Below are 24,616 nucleotides of genomic sequence, written 5' to 3' on the forward strand. Positions count from 1 at the left end.
CAACAGCAATGGCGCAGTCTATTCTACAGAGTGTTGTACTTACACACAGGTCAATACGACGAGTTACCTATGCACTTGGTTGGCAGACGCGCGTAGTTGTGTGCGTTTTCGATAGGCTTTGGAGAAATGATTACTTGGGACGTAAACTGCGTAGGAAAGAAAGCACGCAAGTGAGTGTACAGCTTACTGAGATCGCAATCCATTATACTGACCTGTATGTGAATGCAACATTCTGTACATGTCTACGGGAAAAAAATTATTTGCAGGGGTTTCCGTGAAAAATCACGAAACAAACGACGATGGCAGTAAGCCGCGAGGACGGAGAGAGATAGAGGAGGAGGAGGAGGAGAAATGTAAATAAATAAATAAAATATATATACCGAATATTGTATCGTATTCATATTCCTAACGATGCCGGTGATTCGCGGATGAGCGAAAAGCGTGGAGAGTTTATGTACAATTGAGGGAATCCGCGGGTATCATAATAATAAATTTCGCGACGACGCGCGGCGATGACGCACGGCCGGGCCGATAGCGAGTTCCGGTGACACGATGACGAGCATAACTCAAAGGACGCATTTAATGCGGGGACAATTAAATGGTCCCCCTCGCGCTGTTTCCCGGACGGTAAGTTATCCCCGAAGTTTCCGAACTTGGTCGCGCAAACAACTTTAATTAAATATCTACCGTCGCACGCTCGCTTGTGCGTTCGTGTGCGACGCGCGCGCGCGCGTGTGTCTGTGCGCGTGAGGGTGAGGAGGAGAAGGAGGAGAGGGCGAATTCGCGGATCGGTGATATAATCCCCGTTTGATTGTCTTTTCGGGGACCGCGCGCAGCGTCGCGTCGCGTCGTGTCGCGTCGGCCGCGTACCGCGACGAATATATAAACGAGAATGAATAATGGAGGGTGCCCGTTAATCGCGCTGTACCGACACGGGCAGGGAGGATGGCGGCGTGGACGGACGGGGGGTAGAGGGCGAACGGGCTAGGAGGAATCCGCGCTGTGTGTATACCATTTTCTAATTGTGTCCGTCGTTACACGCATCGGCTCCTGTTAATTATGATTCTCCGGCGAATTCGGGTATCCGCGGATTCGGCGCAATCCCTGCTGCAACGCGATCCCTCGAGCGCGAGCGCGAGCCCGCGCAAAAAGATCGACGTTACCGCCGGCGGATTTCATAAAACTATATCCGCCGACTTGTCCGACGGTGCGCCGAAAAATCAGAGCGAGTGACGGGATCGTTCGCTTGGAAAAGAGGTATCACGTTCGCCTCGACGAAAATTTTTCGTCGACGGTAAGTCGGCGGTCGTGCTTGTTTGCTTGCTTGCTTGTTTGCTTGCTTGCTTGCTTGCTTGCTTGCTTGCTGCGCACCATGAGAGACGCGCTTTCGGTTTTCACCATGATTCTCAGAGGTCCGATATCCGAAAGCCAATAAATCCAATTAATTGGAGAGACAGATCTTCCTGCCTTCCTGCCCCTTCTCAAATTTATTCATCGGCTTACACGAGGGCTCTCTTGTTTCCTGGATAACCCCGAGACGCCTGGCAACGCGCCTGCATTTCCGCCGTGACGCTTCCGAACGGGCAAGAAACATCCTTTAGTGAAATGCGACAATGACAACGACGACGACGACGAGGACGACGAGCATGACGACGAGAGCATCGCATCCGTACGGAAGCCTCGGATCAATTACATAATGGCGCGATTGAAACGGATGCTCTCCAACCGCGAACAACCCCTTCCGTCCCCACGGACTGCCCTCATCCTACTACACCCCCTTCCCTCCCCCATCCCCGGTGCGGACGAGGCAGCAACCCCCGCGCGCGCACACGCGGCCCCTTTTCGTAAAATGACTATAGAACAAAGGGTTGAGCCTCTTCTCTGCGGGCCGCAGTAATTATTATGCTCTTTGACGATCCCTCTCTCTTTCTCTCTGTCTGTCATCGTTGGCGCCGCGCAATCGATACTTCTAAAACTTTAATCGTCCCACGTACGTGTACACACATACACAAAAAACACACACATGCACACGCATACACGCGCATCGCGACGGACGAACGGGGCGCGGTGGCGAATAGGGGTGCGAACTGCGAGCGCGCGACCTCGCGCGCAAAAATACCGCGCGACTCTCGAATTTTCGCGCGGTAATCAAAGTCGCGACCGTGATTCCGCGGCGAGATTGCGCGCCGCTCCTCGTCTCTCCACCTTCCTCTTTTCGGGCTTTTTCAGTTATAACGAGGCAGAATCGTAGAGAAAGATAGATAGAGAGAGAGAGAGAGAGAGAGAGAGAGAGAGAGAGAGAGAGAGAGGGAGAGAGAGAGAGGAGCGAAAAAGGAAGGAAGACGAGAGCGTGAAGTTCGCGTCGCGAACGCGCCGTGTGTTACTTTGAATTACGTACGACATCGCTTCTCGACATCGAATAACGGTGGCAAACGGTGTTCAAAATGCCGTATTCGAGTACTTTCCTTAAGGTAACTGCTCAATCGGGCCTGAGATGAGAAACAGAAAGAGATCGTAGTCCATTGTGTTAAGAACGTCGTGTTAAGAATGATATATCGTTCTTGAAAATTTGATAATTAAAGGAATTAATAATAATATTATATATCTTTAGCGGAGCATAAATATACAAAACATACACACACACACACACACACACACACACACACGTATGCACAGAGGAAGAACCTATACGAAGCGATTTAAGGGTAATTTTTCAATAGCATTTTAAACTTGGATACAAGTTTAAACTCTAATAATGCGTTTGTTTAAACAGAGTTTAAGTTGAAATCTAAATTTAAACTGTCATTGAAAAATCGGCGTTTAAAGTTTTTTGTTTTTTTTTCACATAAATTCTCAATTTTATTACGTTTTTAATAATCCAGGAACAGACTGTCAGTAAGGTTTATCTTGCTAAGAAACATAAATAGGGAATAATAAATAAATAAATAGGGAATAATAAATAAATAGAGAATAATAAATATAATGTATTAAACATAAATAAAAAACAGTAAATTTTGCCAGAAATATAGTAAGTGTTTTTTAGTGATATATTCCAACTTCTCTGAAATATAAGTAGCACATGTGAAATAAAAGGATAATTAATTATTGCAAAATGCCAGTTACACAAAATCCTGTAGTAATTTCCACTATATTTTCCCTCGATGTGTCATTCTTTCTCTCTTTCCCTTTCTTATTCATCTATTTATTTATCCATTTACCGATTCATTTATCCAATTCTTTTTTCCTCAACAGTGCTGCGAATGATTAAATTTCGCGCCAACAGATGCGGTAGTCGGAGGACCACACGGCTTATGATAATGATGGATTGAGCGAGATATCGCGGGATATATCTTGTATTACGGGACAATTTGCGCCGAACAGTGTGCTGAATATGGATGGGAGTTTGATCGTCTGATACATTGTACCTGAATCTACCTGATCTTGGCGATGTAATCTGACTCGTGACATATTACGTATTCAAAGGTACAACAACTACGGCGACGCGGCTTATAATCGCCCAATGATTCGTGGCAATTGCTCAAAACGCATTCACCGCGACAGATATATCGAACGATGCCGAAACAACGCGTCTGTAAATCGACAGAAGAAAAAGAAGAAGAGGAGGAGAAGGAAGAAGAAGAAGAAGAAGAAGAAGAAATAGAACGCGTTTCACCGCTGTGCCGCGCGAAAAAATTCAAGAGGACAACTTCCTCGACGCAGTTCGCGTTTCACGCCAACGCCATCAAAGAACTTATTCTCAAAGATGCCTGAGAATACTCATTTTGAGAAAAAAAGAAAAACAAAAAGGAAAACAGAAATAAGGCAACAGACGAGTTTATTATCGCGAGTCCGCTTTGTTGTCTTGTGACTAAGAGTACGCATCATCACTTGTGCAGACACCAAACATATCTGTCTAGAAGTCGCGTCATTTTTGCAAAACACATATGTGGATTTTGACATCTCACCATGACACACATACACACATACACACACACATACACAAGCAAAGAGCAAGATCTCTGAGTATCCCTCTCCGCTGTATCGGATTATGCGAAGCCAAGCGAGAGGACGAGAGGAGCGTTCCATTTGACAATTCACCCTTCCGGATATCGTTTCGATCGGACGCGGAGGATCGTCGTCGCGACCGAGAAGTCGTCGTCCTCCTCGCGATCTCATTATCCCGACGAGGCTTCGCGTCCTTGCTTGCCTGCCTGCCTGCCTGCCTGCCTGCTTCCTTCCTTCCTTCCTTCCTACCTTACCCCTCGTCGGCGAAGATCCTCGCCTCGACGCCCGCGACACCGAAATACTTTCCTCGTTAGTCTTAATTTCGCACGCCCGACGATGCAGGGAACGACGAGACACACTTCGCGCGACGAGACACACCCGCGGCAGGAAAGCGTTAATGACGCCGCGGCTACACGGGATAAATAACACTGTGACAACGGGACTCGTCCCGTCTCGTATTGTGGCGCGAGCTCCTTAATTTTCCTGCCTAATGTTCGAATTAATTTTCCGTTCGCCTTTTCTCTATTTCACCGCGACTGGCGCCCCTTCCCCGGAGACGACGTGCCGGTACAGGTGCGCGTATCCGACATATAAATAGCATCCTTGTGATTATATATTCTCTGTATTTCTTTTATTTTCTCTTTTTTTTAATTGACTCATCACGTTCGCGTGAATAATACCAGTATAGCTCTTCGTTAAATAAAAGAGCGAAGCTCGAGCTTTTTTGAGCGCTCGCTCGAGGGAGGATTCCTACCTTTCACCGCTGCTTTCTTCCGGTAATTATCCCCGTGACTGGCGGTAGTCCAGATTTAAAAAAAGTGGTCCATCCGAAAGTTTCCCGAGGCGGGATGTCCTTCGAGCACCGTCCGGACGACCGACAACTCTGTAAAAGAAGAACACGAAATTTTCACATTTTCCTCTTAACAGGTGTATCTGATGCCGAAAAGACGAGAATGACGGTGATCAAGTAATATTATTATCTTTGTACATTTGTTTTACGCTACTTTGTGAAGTTGCTTATTCGTTAAACGTGCAGGATTTGCAGGAACTCAATGCGCTGAGATATCGCTTAAAGAAAAAGCACAAATTCGGTGAATTTTGACGCGAATTTCGAAAAATTTGGAGTCGAAGGTGACAACGCGCCGCATATCGTGATGCGCAAAAGAAAACGCAACTAACTGAAATCTCCGACTTTTCGAACATGTTTTTAAAAAGGGAATATCGTATTTCACGATATAGATACATACAAACACACACAATACATGTATATATATATATATATATATGTGTGTGTGTGTGTGTGTATACATATATACACATATATATATATATATATGTGTGTGTGTGTGTGTGTATACATATATACACATATATACATATATAGATGTATAGCGAGTAATGCCTTGGTACTCTCGGCCCGAGCGAAATCTCAGCCCGCAGGAATGACAATAGACTGTCAGATAATGAATCCCCACTGTCACCCCCTGTACCGCCGCGCGTCCTAAAACCCTCAATCTACCGTGTTCCCTTTCGACGTCTCCCCCCTCTCGCACACTCTCTCACCTTCCCTCTTACCCGCCTACGCTCGTACGTCCTGCCACCGCAGCGATGGATTCGAGAAAGTCGCGTTTCATCCCGAAAAACAACTTCCTGCTTTTACAAAAGTAAAAGCCACCCCCCGTCGCGCGGAAAAGCGTTCTGTGGCAATTACCGCGGAAAATGAAATGAATCGTTCGATTTCATCTCATAAAGCGCGTTCAACAGCGTTGCTTAGAGACTTTCGGCGACTGATAGGTAATTGCAAGTTTTGTCACTGGAGATACGGAAACACGTCTAACAAAAAAACAAAAACATAAATACTGAAAATACGGAAGTAAACCAATACCTGGATTCGTATTCAACTCTGAAAATTCTTATTGCTTTGATTTTTAAGTACAAATATTGAAACTTTGGTGCTTCCTTGGTGCTTAACATCCTCCACATTTTTTTAGGAGTATCAAGAAGCATCCCAAAATTAGGCGGCAGTTATATCTGTCGCTAAATGCGCCCCCTGTACTTTCCACCCTCCGCTCTCGTGGCAAACAGGACTATGACCGAGTAGGCGAGGCGTCCACTTAGCGCTAATGCCCCTTTTATTGGTCAAGATCTCAGTCAGAAGATGAGTAGATGCTTGCCTGGGTCGTACGCCACACGTCAATCTCCCAACGAAATTAAACCGCCGTATTAAGCGTCGTTCGCTACGTCACGATTTTCGCGATTGACACCATTAAACGGTGCGTAAAGACCCGAGGATGTCACTTCTGAATGAAATCGAATAGCGAATTTACGAAATTCGCTATCGAGCGACGACAGGTGCTCGTCGTATTGAAAGCGAGAGATCCAAATGAAATATTATATAATTTATGTCTCACACACGGCAACTGTTAACGATCGCGACCGCGCTTTTATCACTTTTATCTAAAATCGCCGTATTTCCTGTTCAATCTCTTTCAGGGCTAAGACAATACCTCTTTTTTCTGTACGGAGCATAATTCGTATCTAAAGCTACCGCGAGATACGCAAATCCTCTTTTTTTTCACGCAACGGGGAAACGAACGGAGCAAAGCCGCGTAAAAAAGAGAAAAAGACAAGAAAGAATCGGAACGTGAGGTATAACGTATCGAACTGCATGTTGAAGTCGCCGGGAGCGAGCCGGAAAAAAAATTCACGTGGAATAACTCGAGGCAGAAAAAGCGAACAAAAAATTTCCATAAAAATGCGCACCCGCACGTATAATCCGGATGAAGCTTAGTATCGTGCGAATGGGCGTAGGTAGGTACCCAATGGGGATGGTTGAAAGGACTGAAAATTGGCAGATAGAGATGATGACGATCGTAGTGTGCAGGAATAAAAATCAACCGAATTCGGTAATCACGGTATTAACTACAAATCGCATCACGCTCGTTAATAAAAATCGCATTTCAGCGTTGCGTTCTCATTTTTCGTGAGAATCATATGAGCTTCCCATTTGAATTAAATTATATCAATATAAAAATATATCGTGACATTTAAACAAAAAAAGCAACACACACACACACACATATATATATATATATATATATATATATATATACAACGGGTTAGAGAAAATTAAACTATTGTTTGCATATTCAGATTATTTACATAGTACATTAGAAAATCGAGTAAAGGGATGCAGTAGTAAATGATGTGACGAGTAAAATTTTTTTACCCTAATTAAATTATAAAATGTCAAGTTGCATAATCGTCAAGTGCGTTAATATTACGAATAATAAACATAAAAGGAGTTAATAAACGATGAATAATCAGCAAAATTGTGCAGAATATGTTTATTACAAAATATTTTAAGTAATATATATATATTTATATATATGTATATATTTTATAAGTATATATATATTTTTATTCACGGATGTATGTTGGTACGTAGTTTGGAAGATGATACAATGTACATTGTCTTCCGTTTGGAAGACACTTTCCGAAAATTGTTTTGGAAACTCTCACAACGTGATTAATACTTCGCCAAATTCCCAAATAAACTATTCACATTATTAAAACAAAAAGACAAACAACCAAGGAAAATAAAACACGTTGTGATTTTTTTCGAAACTGCATTTAGAAAATAAAAAAAAAGGAAGGGGAGGTTGCATATTCTGACGTATGTAACCGTTAAAAAAAACTGGTATCGCGACCAATATTTCTTTATCTTAAGCCTATACTTAACAAGCAAGTACAAAATATGTTATAAGAGATCGAAATTTCGTTTTGCAATCGAGATATTCGTTTTTCTCAGACTGCTATTTCATCGGTGTTATTATCTCTCTCTCTGTTAAGATTAGTAGATCACAATAGTACAGTCCTTCGCGAATAAGCGAATTAGGCATTTTCACTGGCCGGCCTCTTCTTGTTCTAAAATATACAAGATACAATTATCATTTGATATATGTAAGATAAAATTCTCCAAATCGATCTTACAGTTTGTTTAGATGTCTTCACATCTGCACTAGATGTCCGCGTTTTAGATCTTTCTTGTTCTAACTGAGCATGCAACGAGGCTACCTCAGACGTTAGTTCATCACGGATTTCTTGCAGTTTTGCAACTTCAGCCAATACTGATGCTTTATCCTTCACTGAAAAATAATCGTTAATGATAAATTTGCATAACAAAAGTGTGGATTTCTCGCTGAGCTCCGTAATACTCACTCTCGCCGTGTGATAATATTTGATAAAGCTTTTTATTTCTCTCTTTGACCTGTGTTAATTCTTCTTTTAGTGTATGCACCTCTGTCCTCAGTTGACTGATTATTTCATCTCGTTTCTCGATTTCCACTCTTAATTGTACAGATGTTATGTCATCATCAATTTTATTTAATCTGGCCTTAAATATGTCCTTCTCTTTCCCCTTTGTTATTTCTTCTTTCGTTTCCTTTTCTACCCTATTGAAAAATTCTGCATCTACTTCTGCAAGAGTCGTAATATTTATCAATGAAATAACAATCTGTTATTCTGAATACAATTAGCAAACAATTCATGAATGCTTCCATATGTTCCGAATTTGCTTCAACTATACCTTTTGACTTATTGTCTACAGAATCTGTTGTTAATACTACTACTGGTGTTGCATTTGTTCCTGTGCTAGAAGGTGCTTTATGTTTCGACAAGATACTATTAAATTCTTCTAGAGACATAGTTGCCTTCTTGGTCTTTTTACCAGACTTCTTATTCTGATCCTGTTCTTTCTCCATTTTTGCCGCACTGACTAGTTCCTCTTCATAAGCTAGCTTTGACAGCAAAATGGCTTGATGTAATTCTTGCTCAAACGTTTCCTCGATGGCCTTGAGGGAATCGCGAATGTATTAACATTTCATGCGATAACACAAAAGACATTGGATTTATGCATTCAATAAATATTGAAAATCTTTAGAATTTATAATTCTATCACCATAAATCCTGTAACCAAGTGTCACTAAATAAATAAAATGTTTTTTACTCAAATACAAACTTTGTAATACTTGCATAAATACTTAAAAAACAATCCTTAAAAAAAGAAGACACCAAACATTTGATTAATTTAAATATCCAAGATATTTACATACAAATTTTGATAAATAATTCGCAAATAAATTTTTCATGATTTCAAACAAAATTCAATTTTTACCATAGTATCTTTCTGTTTCCACTGCTCCCACTGTTGATCATCACTATTCGTTTTCTTCTTCTTTCCCTGAAGAAAAAAAACAGAAGAAATAGCGTTATACGACACATTGGGTGCATTCAGTACTACACCACTGACTGAGCTCTTACATTTGATTGGTATATATTTTGAGATCTAAAAGAATATGCCAATAGGATGCAAGAGCTCACTGAGCGATTGTAGTACTAAATGGGCGCATTGCATTAACGAGGGAAAATTTGAAACGTCTCGGTTTCCCGCCACGACGTTCGGATCCGACTCGTGACATTCCGCCGACTAATCGAAAACAAAAATGTAACAATGGACGCAGTACCTTGTTCTGCTTCTTTTTGTTTGCCTGTTGTTGCTGTTGCTGCGGCGGCGGCTGTTGCTGTTGCTTTGGCTTGTCACCTTTGCTCTTCGTGCTAGTTTTACTTGCAGTCGCGCTCTTCTGTGTCTTCTTCGGCTTGTAATCGTCGTCCTCGATACTGAGCACAGCGAATCGCGACGGCACGGCGGTCGCCATTTTCCCGTCTGACGTTACAGAACGCGCACGTTGACACTAACGTGACGGCGACGATGACCGGCACTTCCGGTCCGATGACGAATCACGAGCGCTCCGATAAAAAATCGGCAGCGATGAATCAAGCGGGACCGATCGCGTCGAATCTCACGGGAACGACGAGCCCGTCGGTGTCCAGGTCGAAGTTGAGACGCGTGCGGTCGGAAAACAGAGTGTACGCCGAAAAAAAATTGAATGACGCCGTTCGACGACGGTAGCAATGTACACACCGGAAGTAGGCAGCGCGTGCGATTCCGGCGCCGCATCGCGGCAGCCAGCGGCACTCCTCGGGTCGCCTGACGACACAGGTGTGCCAACACAACGCGGCGCGTCGCTACAATTTCGCGCCATCGCGATAAGGAGAGTAACGACAACATCGTTAGTATCGCGAGATAAAAAGTATGAAAGCCGGCTCTTGCGACAAAAAATGCCATGTTACGGAAATGCAATGGGAAATGAAATTATTGTAGCAAAGATCGTCTCTAGAAAGATCGTTGATTCTTTTATTGAGTAGAAAGGCGACGAAATTTTATAACGCGAATTTATACCCTACGAATATATCGATATACCCACGCAAAGTGGATAACCTCGTTGAATTTGTATTGTTCAAAGATCACACGAAGATCTGTTCGTTTTAATCCGAGGATTTATAGTGCAGAATCGCTGAATTCTATGATCTCACAAGATATGAACTTATGAGTCGCTGCGTTAGAATAAAAATGATAAAAATCGTCGATATTCTGACAATACAACGAGTTTCGCGGGGATCAAAATATTAAGTCCATCGAAGACACTTTCGTAAATTCAACATCCATGCTTATCTCACGGCCCTTAATTTCACGAGACTAATGTATCTCTCGTCGAATATCATTCCTCTCTCCTATTCCTTCCAAAACGCTTCATTTTACCTCAAGATCCGCGCCTCGATTTCGAATAAACACGGAAAAACAACAGGCATAATTAATTTTTTGACAAAGTCACTGTCCATCTGACGTGCACTTTCGTACACTTGCCACATCAAGTCAACATCAATGACGAACTCGAAAAATGTCGATAACGTAGAGGCGATCGTCATACGATGATACGATACGATCATACTATCCTTTTAGTATTTTTTTTATAGATCTTATACATGTGTACTACTTGATTTTATTATATTCCAGCAGAAAACAATCACGTAAAAATCTTTCTGCAAACTTTTCGTGTATTTTGAGCTTCTACGATCAATTGTAGACACAGGCATGCTCCTTCAGATTTTCGTTATCAAAGCAAACATATACAGTATCACAAGTACGCTCAAAAGTACGTAATATTAATATTTTTTATAATTTTCGCCGCATATTGAATAATGCTGTAATTCATTATTGAACATATTTTCAGTGTACAAAAGTATTTGTAATTCTGTGCAACTAATATATGGCGTAAACCTTGCAAAAAATCAATATTTTGCCGGTAAAATTTTCAAGTATGTTATATTTTTATAAATTGGAAATACGCATTCAGACCTTGAGCACGAAACGGAGACGGCGGAGGACTGCAAAAGTGCACGGAAAGTGCAAATGAAATGTACGGAATGAAAGAGCCAATCGTCGCGACGAACGTCGGCCAATGAAAACGCGCGCTGACTGTACGGACAGATGCTTACCTCGCAATTAATCCGCGCATTTCTCACGCTTCTCGTGCGTTTGTAAACAGAAAATTCTTCGCGGATTCTCCGGACCATTCTGGCGAGTATGCATCGTGTTGCAAAATAAAAAGAGGCTCGAGCGACGCGAGCGCGCGCGCAAGGTATATCATACTGTTGGTAGTACTGTCGCCGGAATATGGCAACACGGAGCAACGAGGCAGAGAAGTCTACACATCCATCCATCCATCCATACACTGTACGGTGCCCCGTTGCACGTCGGGTAACCGAACATGTACGTATGTCCTATACGAGCGACGTAGCGTGTTCCGAAGTGTGTCGCGGCGTTTGGCCAAACTCGGCTCGGGTCGGCTCAGTGTCTTCGAGTTAGCTCGGTCCGATTCACGGGCTTGTGTTTCTGCTTGGCGATAGCACGCGCGCGAAATCGCGCAGTGGTCGAGGCGTTCTTGGCGGCCTCCTGGTGGTGTGCTCTGAGGCGGGCTAGAAACGAAGCGAGCGAAAGAGAGCGAGAGAGAGTGAGTGATAGTGTGGGAGTGAGAGAGAGAGACTGACAAACAAGAAGAGTGATAAGGACAGGCGTTGGGAGGAGAGAGAAGACACACAGAGAGGAGGGAACGAGACAGAAAGAGAGAGAGAGAGAGAAAGATAGAGCGCGCGCGCGCGCGCGCTCGTGCTCGCGCTCGCGCCTTCTACCGTTTGCGTTCCTGGGACGCTCGCTGATTCTCTGCGCGCCATATACATACGTGTGTGCATGCACTCGTGCACACGCATGCAAATCTTATCGTCGCACGAGGCTCAAGTAGCCGGGTCGTCCGCAGCAGATCTGAGGAGGCGCGTTGAAAGCTGCACTGTGGACGAGCAGCTCGCCACACGACTCTACGTGGGCTAAGATGCCCGACATAACTGGTACAAACGACGTCAACATCAGAACAGCTAGATCTCGTGGCCAGTTGTGCACTTGCTCTTCCTCGCGAATACGTCTTTGAGCTACTCCCGCCGCCAATTGCGTTGTTGAAATCACCATCGTTCTCTGGACTAAATTCTCTGGATACGATTTTCTCATGGTAGTAGTAATAGAGTATGCTTGGGATTCTGGAGGAAGACTTATTTGAAAGATAGCTGCGGTGTGTTTCACAGACACAGAGAAACATCTTGATGAATGTGCAATAACAGTTCTGATAGTGATATGTACATTGGAATTGTGTGCTGATCGATGGTTATTATGCACGTAGCTTAGAAATATATGATGTACTCGACAATTCTTGTATTGTAAGAATAATAATAGTTACTGAAGGAAACAAATTGTAGCAATAGCAGGATTCATACTGTGCCATCTGGTGCTGCGACTCTATATTTGTTTGCAACATTGTTGATACATGCATCCGTATGTAATTGTGAGGATATCTCTTCTGCATATAAATTAGGTGAAACATCTAAAATCCTGATTGAAATTGTATTATGACTTTTAAAGATATTCTTTGTAATATAGTTGTATTTTCTGTTAATCCGTCAGGATATAGTCTCTTGGTGCTGCTATTTCTTCAAGAATAGACTTCAGAGAAATCTTTTGGTATCCACCAATGTTGATTTTATAAGAAAGCTGGATTAAATACTCCGCCAAGATGTGTGAGCAAACGGAAATCAATTACCTGGATGGAGATGTTGTCTGGGTTAAGTTGGGAGCGTGTTGGTGGCCTGGACAAGTTACTGGGTTGCATAATTTGCCAGACGATATACAGGTTGAATTCCGAAAGAAACCGTTGATAGCTGCAGTAAAGTTTTTTCAGGAAGATACCTAGTAAGTTGAGAAATTTTTACTCTATTATGTAATATCTTAGTGCTTACATCACAATTGTTATAATGATAATTTCATTAACCTCTCTTTTAGTGAATTTGTGAAAAATTACCAACAGATCTACAAGTACAATTGCACACTCAAAGATGATTTTATCAGAAAAGGTTTGGGTAAGTAACCGTTCATTTTTGTGGACACTTAATTTTGCAAATTATCTTCTCGATAAAGTTCAAGATAAATAATTCTTGTTTTATTTTACTTAATAGATAAATATAGAAGTAAGAGTAAGGATGGTACCAGTTATATGGATAAATTCCCAGGTGATGTAGAGATGGCGGAGAAGTTAACAGGTGGAAATCCCGATATACTGAATCATCAGAAATTTTGTCCCGAAGAAAAACCGGATATCTCCGGTTTGTTCGGCGAGAAGAAAATTCCGAAAAAGAAACGCGATCGCGATGACTTGCACAGGCGAAGCGATAATTCAGAAAACTTGAAGAAGATCACGCATCCGCGCTTCATACGGGGGGAAAGCGACCACGAAGTTCGCATTCGCCAGCAACCTAGCAGTTTACCGTCTACACCGACTAGTACAGGTTCTCCGCAATATCCCTGTCACTTTTGTGGCTTCACTTCCTCGCGCGTCAACGTTATCATTTGTCACCTGAAGATTCACCGATCTGGCGGCTCACCGTCGCCGCAATCGAAAGTCAAAACATATTCTCAGTCGCAAAGTAGAATATCCGATATAAGCTCACCGAAACGCAAAAACGTCAAGAAAGAAAAGAACCAATCGAGTAAAAAGAGCGACGGTGAAGTTGAGCCGCGTAAACGAAAGCACGTTAAGCAGAACGAGAAGACCAACAAGAAGAAGAAGACTGATCCAGAATTGCGCGAGAAATTATTGGCTGACTGGGACGACGAATCGGACGAAGAAATGAGTGTTAATGTAAATAACTCTTTGAATAACAGTACAATTAACAATTCGGCTACCAAGGATCAGTCGAGCGTCAACATTAGTCAGGAGTTTAACGAAGAGAGCGATGCCACAACAGATAATAACGAAATTATAGCAGAAACTGAAAAATTACTTAAGGAAACTGAAGGATTATCGTCGATACACATGTCGCGGGAGTCATTAGATAATCTGTCTGCTTCGACAAGCTTAAGATTGAGTAGTTTCGACAAGAAATCCGAGTCTGAGAAGGACCACAAGGTTGGCGCGACGTCCAATGAAGTGTTCAAGAAGTCTCCAAAAAAGGATACCTCGGGTCCCGACAACGACAATAAAAATGTCTCTGTCAAAGACGACAAAAAGTCAAGACTATCTTGTTTCGATTTTGACGAGGACGACTTAGCCGAACCATCTTTGCCCGTACGAAAAATCCCTAGAATGTTCGGCGAAAAGAATTTATCTTTGAAGAAGGAGATTATTAAGGAATTCGAGATGAGTCAAGCTCTGAAAAATGAAATTAAGAAGGACACTGAGAAGATACCAGAGTTAGAGAAAAGTTTGGAACTAAAAGCTGACGAAATAATGGAAATAATACAAGGTAGCGGATCTTTACCAGAAAAAAAGGAAAATAAAGCGGATAAGAAATCCAACGAAAATGTACAAAATAAAACGGAAGAGATCAAACAACTTGAAGATAATGTTGAGAAGAAGACTGTGCCATCGGAGAAGAACGAACGAGAGGAACGAAAATCTAAGGCCAGCACTTATGAATCTGAGATAAACAGAGTTGCAGAAATTATTGGCATTGAAAAGAAAAACGATCAAGCTACAAACCATTCTACGAATATTAAGAAAGATATTGAAAAGCAAGCTAAGCCTGCTGCACCTGAGACGCCAGTAAAATTAGAAGCATCTGCGAAGGACGAAACGTTTACAGACGCGACTAAAGCTAACGTTGACATATTGTTCCAGTCCGAGAAGACTGATTCAGACAATGTGATAGCGGAATCCAATGAGAACGCATCTACGAAGGAAGCTGACGATACTTGGTCGGAACGTTTTACTACGGAAACAGAAGACGAGACCGTGTCCGAATCTGCGGAGACTGTGCCTGAACAAAGCGAAAATTCAGATGTCGATCAAGATCAAAGCGCTGACGACAGCCTCTCAGGAAGTCGTGCCAGTCAGCCGATTAAACGAGGAAGAGGACGACCGCGCAAGGACACAAAGTCGACTAACAGAGGCGGCAGCGTGAGCAAAAGTCCGAAGGTGAGAGACAGTAGGAGCAACAAGAGGCCTCGCATCAGTGAGAAAATCGAGTTCGAGCATAAGACTTCGGACTCGGATACAGATCGCTCATACAGTGGTAGAAAGCGCAAGCCGAACAAGAAATATTTAGAGTCCGACATATACGTTCAAGGTTTCGACTACAAAGCGGTTAGAACCGATGAAAGTCAATCGGAGAGTGACGATAAAGTCTCCGAAAAAAGCACGAGCACACCCAGAAGAGGTAGGCGGTCCAAAGGTGCCGAAAACAAAAGTAGCGATATCACCGCTCAAATGGATAAGCAAGAGATAGAGATAGCTGATCAAATGCCGACCGCAACCGAGAATAACGTTAGCATTTTGTCTTCGATTGAAATGAAACCTGAAATGCTTGAAAGCAACGTCTCCCAAGAGAAGACACTCACTGAAAAGCCCGAGGAAAAACCTGAAGACATTAAATGCGACATACTCGAAGAATCAGTGAAACATCTGGATGAAATAGTCACTGCAAAAATTGACATGAATATATCATTGAAAAACGTGGAAATGACGATAATACCAGAAACTACGAGCAAAAATGACGAAGCAGAACTTGATCTGGGTAAAACTGTCGATAAGTCATTGAATATACTCGAGAAGGAAAATGTTAAGCAAATCAAAAGTACCGAAATGGATATTAAAGATGAAGATAAATCGACACTAGTACAGCAAGTTGAAAATAAGTGTGAAATTCATCGGGATTCCCCAAAAACGAGCGTGGACATGTTGCCGCCAAAAAAATCGCAGATAAAAAAGTTCGAACTATCGCAAATAGATTTTTTCGAAACAGACGTAGTATCAACTAATATAACTACGCAAGCTGAGTCTGAATCTAAGATTGAGCCGGAGTCTAAAATTGAACCTGAATCTAAGATTGAACCTGAATCTAAGATTGAACCTGAATCTAAGATTGTGTCTGAATCTAAAATTGAGCCTGAATTAAAAATCGAGCCCGAATTTAAGATTGAGTCTGAATATAAGATCGAACCTGAATCTAAGATTGAACCTGAGTCTAAGATTGAACTTAAATCTAAGATTGAGTCTGAATCTACGATCGAACCTGAATTTAAAGTTAAACCTGAGCATCAGCATGAATTGAAAAATGACGATGTTAAAAAGATAAATGAGGACGAGATAGAGATAAAACTAACAATGGATAAGATAACCGATGAAATCGCTAAGTCTCTGGACATTGAGCATAAAGAACAAATTCCCGCGAATAGTATCGAGCTCAAGTCGCCGAAAAAGTCGGAGAAATCTGATGAGAAAAAGGAGGAAACGCGATTGGAAAAAATACCGGAAAAGACAGAGGACATTCAACTGAAGTTAAAAACGCCAGAGAAGTTGGTCTCAGCTGATAAATCGAACAACACGGAGGTTACATCAAAGAGTCCCACAAAGGCTACGATTGAGCAACCATTGACACCCAAGAGGTCCTCCATGCAAACGAGATATAAAGGAAAATTCACTCCGGAAACGGGTGCCAAGGGGAAAAAAGATCAGTTCTTGGATGATACTCCGAAATTAACCAATACATTCCAAGAAGCTTTCCTGAAAACTCTACACATGGACAAGAAGAAGATCGAGGAACCTGAGACACCTAAAGGAAAGAAGGGGAAGAAGGCTACTAAAAAGAAAACTGAGGAGATCGACATGAATATTATCATGACAATTGCACCAAATCCGAAAGTCGACGAGTTGAATAAAGATACGCAAATCTTCGGAAATATTCAAACCGAGGCAAGCATATCCGACATATCGATCGTGAGTAACTTCGAAAACGTCGAAATGGTCGTCGAGGAGAAGTTGGAAGTCGACAATAAAATTGGAGAGAACGTGTTCAAAGCTACCGATCAGCTCGGAACGTCGCCCGACGAATTTATTATCGTAACTAAGCCATCTTTCAAGTCGACCGTTTCCGAAAATAACGCGAACAACATTCCAGACGTTAAGAAGGAGGAAATCTCTAAAGTGACGCCTGTGTCCACATCTTCATTATCACCGTCGGATACTTGCGTGCCGGTGAAGAAACGCGAGATGCCACGCATAATAGAAAATGTGACATTGACTGAGCCAATGCAGATATTGAAGTCAAAGTTACTGGACAAATTACCGCAGAAAGGAGTCAAACATAAATTCGAATTAGACATGTCAAAGAAGGGAGACTCGAAAAGTTCCAAAGCCAAGATAATGAAGATAGAAACTCTGCCCTCGAACAGTAAAGCAAAAGGCAGTGCGAAGTCAAGTTCAAATCCGCATATATCTCTGACAAAGAAGCTTCAAGTCTTGAAGACTGAGGAGACGGACGCGCTCTTGGAAGCGCAGAAGAGAGAACAGAATATGTCAGCGGAGCAAACCGCGGACAAGTACGTGCAGCAGAGCTCCCAGAGTCTCGCCGACATGGAACTGGATATCAATTCGATGCCGTTTGTCCTCAGCGATGACGTTTTAACGCCGGAGAGTATCGAGCAAATGCCTGTCGTTATATCTTCCATTATTCCGGCGTCCAGTTCAATACCAGCCACACTCTCTTTCACTCCGACCACGCAAATTGTGTCACCCACTGTGCAGACTGCGCAATTCAAAATAACGAATGAGACCGCGACCGAGACTGTGTCGTCTTCGACGAAGAAGAAGAGCGGCGTGCCGGCGATACTGAAAAACAAGAAAGCGAGGCCGACCATCACAAGCGTTAAAACCCTAGTACCGCCGCTCACCGGTGGCGTGAAGGGTTTGAAATTTCAGACCGCTCAGCCGGCGAGCAATACGACGGCACCCCTTTTGACGCAGAAGGGCGCCTCTCAAGGAAAATACGTGGTCGTGCAGACGGCAGGAGGACAACAATTGCGTTACAGTGTTCAAGGTAAGGCGGGCACCCAACAGAAGATCGCTATTCCGACCGGTAAGCCAACTGCTGGCAACGCACAGGTAGTTCAACAAGGCAGTAAGGTCGTTATATTAACGTCCGCGCAGTCTTGCCAGGCCAAAATGATGCCGTTAAACATCTCTAAGACCTTGAGTGGTAAAGTGCAGAGGATCATGACGAGCAAGGGCCAAGTATTGTGCCCGATTAGTCCGCAAACTGGTATAATCACCTCCAAGACGCTCCTTGCGCCGAAGGCCGACGCGACTAGCTCGCCCACAACGTCCAAGTTGGCCGGCACCGGTCACAAGATCATTAACACGCAGGGCATCATCACGTCCAAAGCTGTGCTCACTCCTATTACTGGCAAAACAACGTTATTGGGCACACTGGCGCAAGGAATCCTCACGAAGAATCTTTACACCCCGATCAGCGGCTCGGCCTTGAGTGGAAAGACTTTGATTGGTTCGAAAGTCGTTACAAAGGGTGCAACTCTATTGTCTTCTCAGAATTTGAGCGGCACGAAAGCGATTCTAGCTCCGGTGACTCAAGCCATTGCCGGCAAAACCATACTGAACACGCAAGCCATCGTGGGCAGCAAGGGTACCGTCCTGACGCCGATAACCGGGCAGCAGGTGAAGGCTCTCGCCGCCAAGAGTCCGACCAAGGGCAATAAGGCTCTACAGTATCAGCAGGTTCAGCAGAAGATGCAATTGCAACCGTTACTGCAGAAGTCTAAGATGCCGATATCGTCCGCATCGTTGCAAGCGAGGACATCGGCGTCGCTGAAATCACCGGGTAGCAGCACATTGGTGCTGCAGAACACAGTCGGTACCGCATCCCCTCAGAAAACCACTCATAGTAAGAAAGCAATCAAACAGACGGTAGTGCAACCAACTGCTACTATTCAAAGTATCGCCTCGCCGAGCGGCGCGCAACAGACGGTAGCGGTGATGTCGCAGCAGATGCAGTCGAAAGGCAGTAAAACCGCTGCGAATGTGCAAAAGGTCATAATCCCACGAAGCGGCGGTCGCCAAACGAAGGCACAGCAGAAGATTATGATGCAAAAGATGCAGGATCCGGTCGTGTCAACGATGCAAAATATCCACGCGAAACAAGTAATCGCTGCGACTTCGGCGACCGTGCCGATCACCGCCAAGACTGTCATTCAGTCCAAGCAAGCAACTCCTACGAAATCTTCAACGAAGTTCCATTCCTCGAGCAAGCTGCAGAGTCAAGCGCAGAAGAATCTATTGAACGTCGCCATGAACTCGATAGGTACCGTCACGACAAACGCGAATATTATCACGACCTTAACTATACCGTCGCTTGAACCGATTGACACGGAGAAGAAGAAGACGGATCCGCAACTCGTCGACGGCGGTCAGAAGGAGGCAAGCAAGGTTGAGAAGGTTCAGACTGAGAAGAGCGTCGAAGCCACAGATAAAACCGAGGAGCCGAAAGTAACCGCACAGATCATGGCTTTGCCAACGGAAAGCAGCGATGGCACGCAGACCTACGTCTTAGTGACGATCGATGAGCAAGGGCAAATACAGCCTTTGGATAATAACACTCTCATGTCGCTGGAGGGAACCACGCAGAATCAGGACGGCACGAGGACTCTGTATATAGACCCCAGCTCATTGGGAGAAACCGGCAGTTTAGACAATATCGTTCTCCAATTCGACAACGGTATTTTGCCGAACATTCAGAGCAACGTGACAACGGAACCTAGTCAGACGATCATATCGGAAAGCTTCCCGACGTCGGAAGTAATACAGACATCCAATCAAGATATATTGGCAGCCGCACTCGCCAACACCGACTTCCAGCAAGAGATTACACTGCCGGAGAACCAAACGGGCAGTGTAATGACCACCGGTCTCACGCAAGCAAGTCTCATTAATCAAACTATCCTACAATCGACGATTATACCACCTACACAGCCAATATCCTCACCGTCGGTGCTGGAGACTTCATTGACGTTAAACCAGCCGATTATGACTCCCCTCGAGGTGCCGAGCAACTTGCCCATTCAGTCGGATTCGACTCCCACATCGTCGACAGTAGTCTCCACGATACCAACTTCCCTCGAGTTACCAATCACCATCACGAATCCTGCCATCTCTTATATATCATCGGGTGAGACGCAGATACAAATCCCCGGCAACTCAATGCCGGACATCGGTGAGATCATGGAAAGCCCAGTGGGTGGTAGCACGGAAATAGATCGTACAGAGGAGATCTCCGTGAGCACGCAGTACTTGATGATCCCCAATCTAGAGGACAACATCGCAGTAGCAGCGGCTGCGGAGACACAGAACGTGCAGAGCACTGAGATCGCGATACCATCCGCCTCGTACTCGGTCACGATGCCGAGTAGCATGGTTTTGGAGAGCTCGCAGGTACAAACTACCCCGTCGATGCCGATTATTGACGACACGTACACTGAGAACAGCCACTTCGCCGGCGCGTCGATCGTCGCCGAACAGACTTTCGTGGACGTGCCGGTCTCGGAGATGTTGGTCTCTAAAGCACCGGTCTCCGTGGAGAACGTGCAATCGCAAGATATCACGGTAACGTCGGAGATGATTGTTTCTTCCCACCAGGTCCCGGCTTCTCCGCAGAAGCCGATAATATCGAACGAGTCCAAGAGTTTAGACGAGGAACAGACGGTGACAATGCAGGATGTGTCAATGCAGAACGTGACGATGCAGAACGTGACGATGCAGGAGGTCTATTCGTCGCATGAGGTTCCCATCACGTCTGAGGAACTAATCTTACAGCAACCGGTCAAAGAGATCAGCGCGTCGTCTTCGAGTGCAATAGAAATCGTGCAGGAAGCGGAAGCCGTCGATAAAGAGAACGACGTGTCGATGACCGATTGTTTGCCGATAATAGACGAAACTACCGTAGTGACGTCTGAGTCTACTTCCAGAATAGAGCCCATGGAACAGGTAAGTCTTGAGGTGATCAACTCAAGCAAGATAAGAAGCTCTACTGACTGTTTTACTAACTAAGCAGTTAATGTTTTTCGAAATGTCTATTATAGTTATAGTTATAAGTTACTTTAACGGTGGATCAGCAGGTGGTGGCCACATCGAACGAGGTGGAAGCCACCTCGCAAGTGCTACCAGCTGAATCGTTGACTCAATCCAACGACATGGCGATGGAAGTGGATGAAGAAGCAGTACAGTCGAGAGAACTCTACGCCGGTAGCAGCACGACCACACGTTCTGCGGATTGTCAGAGGGACGAGCCGTCGTCGCAGGAAGAGTCGGACAGACGCTGCCTGCATGAAAATGTGGAGCTGCACTTCGAAGAGACAAACACGGAGGCTGCTAGTCAAGAGGCGCCGTCGCAGTCGCAGTACGAGCAATTAAGCTCGGCGTCGGTTACCAGCGACTCTACGGATCTACCTAGTCAGTCGGCCGCTAAAAGCTCTGAAAGCACGGCCGAGGCCACTCAATCGAGCATAATTGCGTATGAGCCGATGGAGATGGACGAGGAGGAAGCCGTCGTGACGGAACCACCGACTCAGTCGTTCGAGCATTCAAAAGTCAACGAAGCGTCACAGTCGTACGAAACATCGGCGGAAGCCAATGTAAACGCGCCGACGCAGTCGTTTAACGAGATAATGCAGAGTCAGGAGGATCGTCCGAGTGCTGATCAAACGATCGACGACCAGAGTTTCCCCACGCAAAGTTACGAGGTTGACAAGGGTGAGAACGTGCCGGAAAATCTGGAGACTGACGCTGAAATCAGTCAGGAGGGGAACGTGCCATCGCAGTCGAACGACATCGGCGTTGACGGTATCGGCACGTCATCTGTATCGACGAACAACTCTGGACTCAACGAGGACGAGACGGCGAGCTCGTCTTATGTGCCAGAGACTCCTGAGAATCAGGAAAGGGATCAGGAGGATCAAGAGAGCGCGATTAGCACGTCATCGTACGAGATACCGCCGTGCGAAGAACTCAACATCGCCTCGTCCAGCGTAATACCGGACACGTCAGTCAGTGCGGAGCATAGTAGCATCCATGACAATGGGGTGCCAGAGATACCCACCTCGTCGTACAATCTGAATCCAGACATCACGTCGACCCACGTGGACTCCGGACCGACGTCCAGCTATGAGGACCAGGTGATAGTCGAACAGAACGTATCTACATCGTATGAGGTGCCAATCTCGATGCCCGGCTTGGACGAAACTTGCTCGCAGAACTTTGTCACTGAGAGCACCGATCATAGGAATGAGCCGTCCAGTTATTATGCCCATCACCAGGAAGTAACGGCGAGTTACTACGAGTCTGTCGACCAAGACGCAAACTCCCGCCTGGAAGGAGGCGATCCGCACGAGGAGGTGACGCCTGGCTACTACGAGGGCAATCCACAGGAGGTGAGCCAGAGCTATTTTGCGCCGGCTGAGGAGACTCCAAACTATACCAGTCACAGCATTTCGCCCAGCTATTACGATCCCAGACCCGAGAGTGAGGCGAGTCAGAGTTATTACTCCACGGACGAACTGGACAAGACTGAGCAGTCGTCCTCGCCGAACATCGAGGCGTCACAGAGCTTCTACCAGGAGAGGTCGGGCGAACTGAGACTGAGACAACAAGGTGAAGCAACTCCAACTTATCCAGAGGGCTATCCTGTGGATTACACCTTGGAGAACTCGCCAATCGAAAGGCATGACCTCGTAGAGAGCTCGGTACCGGCTACTAGGCCTATGGAGAGGTAATATATTGCGAGGGCCGATGGCGTCGAGGAGAATCCTTTCATGAAATAGACTATCAGACGTGCTGCCACTGCAGTTGCAGTCACCGTCGACAGCATACAAACTCTCCCCACATCCCATCCTCCTCCCCAAGTCTATTTTTAACTGTAAATATTACGTTAAGATATACACAGTTATAATAAGCGTTTAGCTTTTAAAGTGAAGTCTAGAGCTACTTTAGGCTCTCCGACGCACAAGACAAACGCATCTCTTGGCGCGCGCGTGTGTCTGTGTACGTTGAAATAAAGGGAAAAGGAATAAAGAACGGACATGTAATTTGCTCTTAGAATTTGATATATAAAAGTTATATATTAGGATTACGTACGTTGTGGTTTTATTTGCATTATTTGTTACGATCTTTATTTCATTAAAGCGTTTCAACTAAATAACGAAGGAGCAGCAGAAGAAGTGTCCATACAACCGTTAGAGTAAACGCAGCGAGCTATTTATATAAATAAATAATACATTGCTATTCATTTCTTTTTCCTTTTTTTTTGGAAATGTAGAGAATTATATCACGCAACCGATTCTCTCAATATTTCTATACCGAAAACCGGTTTCCGTTAAATATTTCTATGTCTACGATGGAGTGTTGCGAGCAAAATCGCGGGGGACGATCGGTTCGTGAGATAAACTCTCTTTTTCTTGCGACAAAATAATGGTCGGTGATAAAAGAAGTAAATAAAAAAAAATCGCGATAAAGTCGAATACCCGGGATTTTATTGCTACTTTACAATGTCGAGTTATAGTAAGCAGTTGTTTGTTTACAAGTTGTAAGGAATAAGAGCTCATGTGATTGTATAAAGCAAAGAGCACAATATTTCTGATAATACACCAATAATAGTACGCGCTCTACAAATCAGTGGAAACGTGAGGAATGGAGACCTTCTGTCTATCATTCTTCCTCTTTTTCTCTCTTGGGCTATATCGTTTGAAGACTTAACTTTCGCGTATAAGTTGCGTCATGCCCTCGATTTGCTCAATGTGGAAATGTTTTTTTTTTCAATGGTTGTGCAAATCATGGCAAGATAAGGTGCGTGTTGTGCTTTGAGCGAAACGAGGATCGTACATTTAGACTTACAGTTTAGTTTGTAGGTGAAACAATATATATGGAAAATAAAAAAATGCCTATTTTATTTCACTTATATATATACGTTGTGTATTTTGCGTATGAGGCGAAGGCGATTGAAAGGAATGAGCAAATAATTCTGTTAGCAAATCTGTCGTGTCTGAGAAATATGCCTAAAATTACTTGGGATTCATTGTGTCTTGTATACAAGGAAATGGTTTCTTATATCGGAGACGTGGTGCGTACTTTTAACGGGAAGATCAATTAGCACGATGTGCGAGAGGTTTTAATTGCTAGGAACAAACTAAGGACCGATCCTTGAAGATGTTTGTTGTGCAATCCTCTCAAGCAAGGCAGATTTACCAAAATGTCATAAGAAAAATTATATTCTTTATAGTCTCATGTTATATATATATATATATATATATATATATATATATATATATATA

At 44.1% G+C, this 24,616-nt stretch overlaps 2 protein-coding genes across 6 annotated transcripts; one reads left to right on the forward strand and one right to left on the reverse strand.

Annotated features, from left to right (window-relative positions):
- Positions 1–7,620: 7,620 nt before the first annotated feature.
- LOC116842737 (G kinase-anchoring protein 1-like) lies at positions 7,621–10,004 on the reverse strand. 2 transcript variants are annotated; one of them, XM_032812373.1, is made up of 6 exons: positions 9,531–10,004; positions 9,182–9,247; positions 8,594–8,804; positions 8,227–8,484; positions 7,999–8,153; positions 7,621–7,932 (listed from the first exon to the last, which is right to left on the reverse strand). In XM_032812373.1, the coding sequence occupies exons 1-6, from the start codon at positions 9,720–9,722 to the stop codon at positions 7,900–7,902; spliced, it is 915 nt and encodes a 304-aa protein (XP_032668264.1). In that variant the 5' UTR covers positions 9,723–10,004; the 3' UTR covers positions 7,621–7,899. The 2 variants fall into 2 exon arrangements, with proteins under 2 accessions (XP_032668264.1, XP_032668263.1); XM_032812372.1 differs by having other exon boundaries at positions 8,594–8,858; positions 9,531–10,003.
- Positions 10,005–11,481: 1,477 nt separating this feature from the next.
- On the forward strand, positions 11,482–24,283 carry LOC116842734. Of its 4 annotated transcripts, XM_032812367.1 has the most exons (6): positions 11,488–12,827; positions 12,917–13,201; positions 13,292–13,368; positions 13,465–20,726; positions 20,931–21,278; positions 21,407–24,283. In XM_032812367.1, exons 2-6 carry the CDS (start codon positions 13,026–13,028, stop codon positions 23,060–23,062), a joined length of 9,519 nt encoding a protein of 3,172 aa, XP_032668258.1. In that variant the 5' UTR covers positions 11,488–12,827; positions 12,917–13,025; the 3' UTR covers positions 23,063–24,283. The 4 variants fall into 4 exon arrangements, with proteins under 4 accessions (XP_032668259.1, XP_032668258.1, XP_032668256.1 ...); XM_032812368.1 differs by having other exon boundaries at positions 11,482–12,827; positions 13,465–21,278; positions 21,374–21,524; XM_032812365.1 differs by having other exon boundaries at positions 11,490–12,827; positions 13,465–21,278.
- The last annotated feature ends 333 nt before the right edge of the window (positions 24,284–24,616 follow it).

Source organism: Odontomachus brunneus, unplaced genomic scaffold (assembly GCF_010583005.1).
Source record: "Odontomachus brunneus isolate Ranch 3 - 2012 unplaced genomic scaffold, Obru_v1 Obru_scaffold_027, whole genome shotgun sequence".
In the NCBI taxonomy this organism is placed as follows: domain Eukaryota; kingdom Metazoa; phylum Arthropoda; class Insecta; order Hymenoptera; family Formicidae; genus Odontomachus; species Odontomachus brunneus.